General features: G+C 46.2%; 1 protein-coding gene across 1 annotated transcript; it reads right to left on the reverse strand.

Moving 5' to 3' along the window:
* Positions 1 to 294: 294 nt before the first annotated feature.
* On the reverse strand, positions 295 to 3,826 carry LOC308622537 (melanoma-associated antigen 10-like; the record flags this gene model as incomplete). Its single annotated transcript, XM_081244019.1, is given in 3 exon segments — positions 295 to 3,260; positions 3,264 to 3,532; positions 3,535 to 3,826. Coding segments are annotated over 3 exon segments (807 nt in total), but the record flags the coding sequence as incomplete, so codon positions are not given.
* Between the last annotated feature and the right edge of the window lie 652 nt (positions 3,827 to 4,478).

Raw genomic sequence — 4,478 nt, forward strand, 5'->3', positions numbered from 1 at the left:
AATCTTAACTCTAATGATCGCTCAGAACTAGCAAGGAGTAAATGTGATGATGGTGAGAAGACATTTTAAATGTAACTGAGAGATTAATTCATTAGCTTATAAGTATTTGAATGTACAAAAATCTTGAGATTAGGTTCTGTATCAAAGTAGTTAATGCCTTCAATGTTATTACTAAATTAAGATGCTAAAGTCTCTTATCATTTGCTCCTTTATTACTGGAAAAGACAACTGTGCTAGCCCATAAGATTCCTGTAGGCTTATACTAGAAATTTTTTTTTTTTTAACTTTCAGTGAAATTTATTGAAGAGAAACATTGACTGAAACCATTGAACAGAGAGCATGATAACACAGAGAGGAACTTCTAATGGCCACTGGAGCCAACGGGTCCCACTGCCCCCTCCCAGGGTCCCCAACAAGGTGCCTCTGCTACACCCCACCCGGCAGCCCTCCAACTTCCTGAGAGCCTCCACCTCTCCCTTCCTGAGAGCCTCGCAGGTGGCCTCTCACCAGGACGATGGGCGCCAGCAATGCCTGCTCCCCCCAGGGCAGCCCCTCCCCCTCTGGCCCACATGCCCGGGGCCTGCCCCTGCCCTATGATGGGCACAGGACAGTCCCACAGCAGGGCATGCACCACTGAGCCGATGACGTGGTGTCCCAAGGAACAACAGGGTGGCCGTTAATTGTACTGCTAATTACTTTCACATTTCCAAGTAAATTCCTACTCCAGTGCTGTGTTATCTAATTTGGGATCGCAAACTATGACGGAATGTTTCCCAATTGATTTTACAAATAGCAAAATTCAGTCTTGAATTGGATAAGTACAAATATATGTGATCAATACCATTCACAAACTTAGAAACTGAAGCTTATTAAATACTATTATTAATATACAGAAATCTGTTGCATTTGTATACACTAACAACAAAGTATCAGAAAGAGAAACTAAGGAAACAATCTCATTTACCATCGCATCAAAAGGATAGAATACCTAGGAATAAACCTACCTAAGGAGGCAAAAGACCTGTACACTGAAAACTATGACAGTAATGAAAGAAACTGAAGATAACACAAACAGATGGAAGATACATGGCATTCTTGAATTGGAAGCATCAATATTGTTAAAATGACCATACTACTCAAGTCAACCTACAGAACTTCAGTCAATGCAATTCCTATTAAATACCAGTGGCATTTTTCACAGAACTTGAACAAATAATTTTAAATTTTCTATGGAAACACAAAAGACCCTGAATAGCCAAAACAATCTTGAGAAAGAACAACAGAGCTGGAGGGATCATGCTCCCTGACTTCAGACTGCAGTACAAAGCTACAGTAGTCAAAACAGTATGGTACTGGCACAAAACCAGACAAATAGATCAATGGAACAGGATAGAAAGCAAGAAATAAACCCACGCACCTATGGTCAATTAATCTACAACAAAGGAGGCAGGATTACAGTATACAATGGAGAAAAGACAGTCTCTTCAATAAGTGGTGCTGAGAGAACTGAACAGCTGCATGTAAAAGAATGAAATTAGAGTATTGTCTAGCACCATATACAAAAATAAATGCAAAATAAAGTAAAGGCCTAAATGTAAGACTGGATACTATAAAACTCCTAGAGGGAAACATAGGCAGAACACTCTTTGACATAAATCGCAGCAATATTTTTTTGGATCTATCTCCTAAGGAAAAGAAGTAAAAGCAAAAATAAAAAAATGGGACCTAACTAAACTTAAAAGCTTTTTTGCACAACAAAGGAAACCATTGACAAAACTAAAAGACAACCTATTGAATGGGAGAAAATATTTGCAGCTGAAATGACTGATGAAGGATTAATATCCAACATGTATAAACAGCTCATACAGCTCAACATGAAGAAAACAAACAACCCGATTAAAAACATGGGCAGAAGAACTGAATAGACATTTTTCCAAAGAGAAAATGCAGATGGCCAACAGGTACATGAAATGATCCTCCACATCACTAATCATCAAACAACTGCAAATCAAAACCTCAAAGAGATATCAGCTCACACCTGTCAGAATGGCTGTCATCAAAAAGAACACAAATAACAAATGTAGGCAAGGATGTGGAGAAAAGGGAACCCTTATACACTGTTGGGGGAATGTAGATTGGTGCAGCCACTGTGGAAAACAGTATGGAGGTTTCTCAAAAAACTAAAAACAGAACTACCATATGATCCACCAATTCCACTCCTGGGTATATATCCCCCCAAAACCCCACTAATTCAAAAAGATGCATGCACCCCAATGCTCATAGCAGCATTATTTACAATTGAAAAGACATGGAAGCTACCTAAGTGTCCATCGACAGATGAATGGATAAAGAACAGGTACTATATGTGTACAATGGACTACTACTCAGCCATAGACAAGGAACAAACTTTTGCCTTTTGCAACAAGATGGATGGACTTGGAGGGCAATATGCTAAGTGAAATAAGTCAAAGAACAACAAATACTGCACGATATCACTCATATGTGGAATCTAAAAAATACAACAAACTAGTGAATATAACAAAAAAGCAGACTCAAAGATACAGAGAACAAACTATTGGTTATCAGTAGGGATGAGGGAGGGGCACTACAGCGATGGAGGAGTGGGAGGCACAAACTATTGGATGTAAGACAAGCTACAAGGATATATTGTACAACATGGGGAATATAGCCAGTATTTGGTAATAACTATAAATTGAATGTAACCTTTAAAAATTGTATAAAAAACAAAATGTATTGGCATTTAAAAAATCTTCTATTAAAAAGAACAACATTTGAAAAATCACTAAAGGAAACAGATGAATTTCCATGTCATCGTAGAGAACAGGAACACAAAGATGCTACACAGTGTGTTCCCCCAACTTGCCTGGGCCCTCACTACTTAGAAGGCTGACTGCTCCCTCTTCAAACTCAGAGTGAAGGATCAGCCTCCTTTCCTGTCCCACAGGAGAAGCTGCTGGACGTGGGCCTGGAAGGAGCCTGGCTGCTGCTCTGGCTCAGGCTCCCTCTTCCTCATCTCTCACAGCTTCTGCAGACAGGGATGGGAAGGACCTGGGATCCAAGCTATTGACCCTGAGCAGATACTCCAGAACCTGCCACTTGCTGGTCTTTGTGTGGGCCCGGGGAACCCACAGGAACTCGTAGCGGGCGGGGTCGCTGTGGGGCACCTGCCGGTACTCCAGGTAGCCCTCCTGCACCCACACTTTGGTGAGGAGCTCCCTGGGCTCCCCATAGATGCAGTGCTACCTCCTGGCACACACACCCATCTTGCTAAGTGCTCCCCAGACCTCCTCCGCAGGGGCAACAAAGTCGTCCTCCAGGAGGATCAGGCCCAGGAGCAACACCAGGAGGCCGGTCTTGGGCATGCTCTGCCCGTCACTCAGCATCCCATCATAAGTGAGGCCCAGGTTGGGGACGAGGACATAGGAGTGATTGCTGGGGTCCACTTCCTTCACGGCGAGGCCAAAGACCAGCTGCATGCACTCGGAGGCTCGGCTGAAGACCACGGGGAAGTGTCCTGGTAATCTTTGAGGATAGTCAGCGTTTCTGCCTTTGTGGTAGGCTCCTTTGTGCGATACTTGAGGAGCAGGAACCCTACCAGGTCAGCCACCTTCACATGTAGTGCATCTTGGAGCAACGACTCGGCATCTTCCTGGTCATGCCAGGTGCTCGGCCCTTCCTCATCTTGGGTGCTGAGGCCGTTGTCTTCAGATTGGCTCCATGGAGTGGTGGCCAGGGCAGTGGGCGAGGGGCTCTGGGGGAGACTGGGTTCCCCAGCATCAGCCACCTCCTCCAGGGTGCCCAGGAACAGGACAGATTAACAAGAGGGGGAGGAGGACGAGGGGGATGCGGCCTACTCCCCTTCAGCCCCGAACAGCTGCGCCTCCACTGGGTCCTGAAGGTCTGCCTCAGGCTTGCGGAGCTCACTCATCTCGACCAGGGGCATGATGACTGGGGTCTGGCCGCTGACAGGAGTGTGGGCAGGGGTGACAGGGACCACGGACAGGTTTTCTTTTGAGGGGTGCCCTCGGGCCTCACAGGGGCGGTCCTCCTGGGTGGCCTGTCCCCTGCCAACCTCACCTTGACTCCTGGCACTGCCTGGGCGTCCTCTGCTCTGTGACCTGAGGACACATGCCTCAGACCTGGGCCTTCACCTTCCCGTTCCTGGAGCCCCTGCGGAGTCCAGCCCCCGCCTGTCTCCTGACTTTCTCTGACTCTGTGGATGACTCCAGAGTCCCACTCAGAAGGGTCTGAAGAGCTCGTCTCAGCAGTGCAGCCAGGAACTGTGCAGGGACTGTCCCAGGCACTCTGTGCGAATGCCACGTGGGTTTCCTGGTGCTCCCGGAAGCCCCAGGAAGATGAGGGAGAAAGTCCTAGACGTTTCTTTACAGAGAAAGTGGTTGGATCAGAAGAACATGTGAGGAGGTGCTTTGCTACTGTAGCAGCAGTAGCGGTGAGCC

This window comes from Mesoplodon bidens (assembly GCF_964165515.1).
Source record: "Mesoplodon bidens genome assembly, chromosome: 9".
NCBI lineage: Eukaryota > Metazoa > Chordata > Mammalia > Artiodactyla > Ziphiidae > Mesoplodon > Mesoplodon bidens.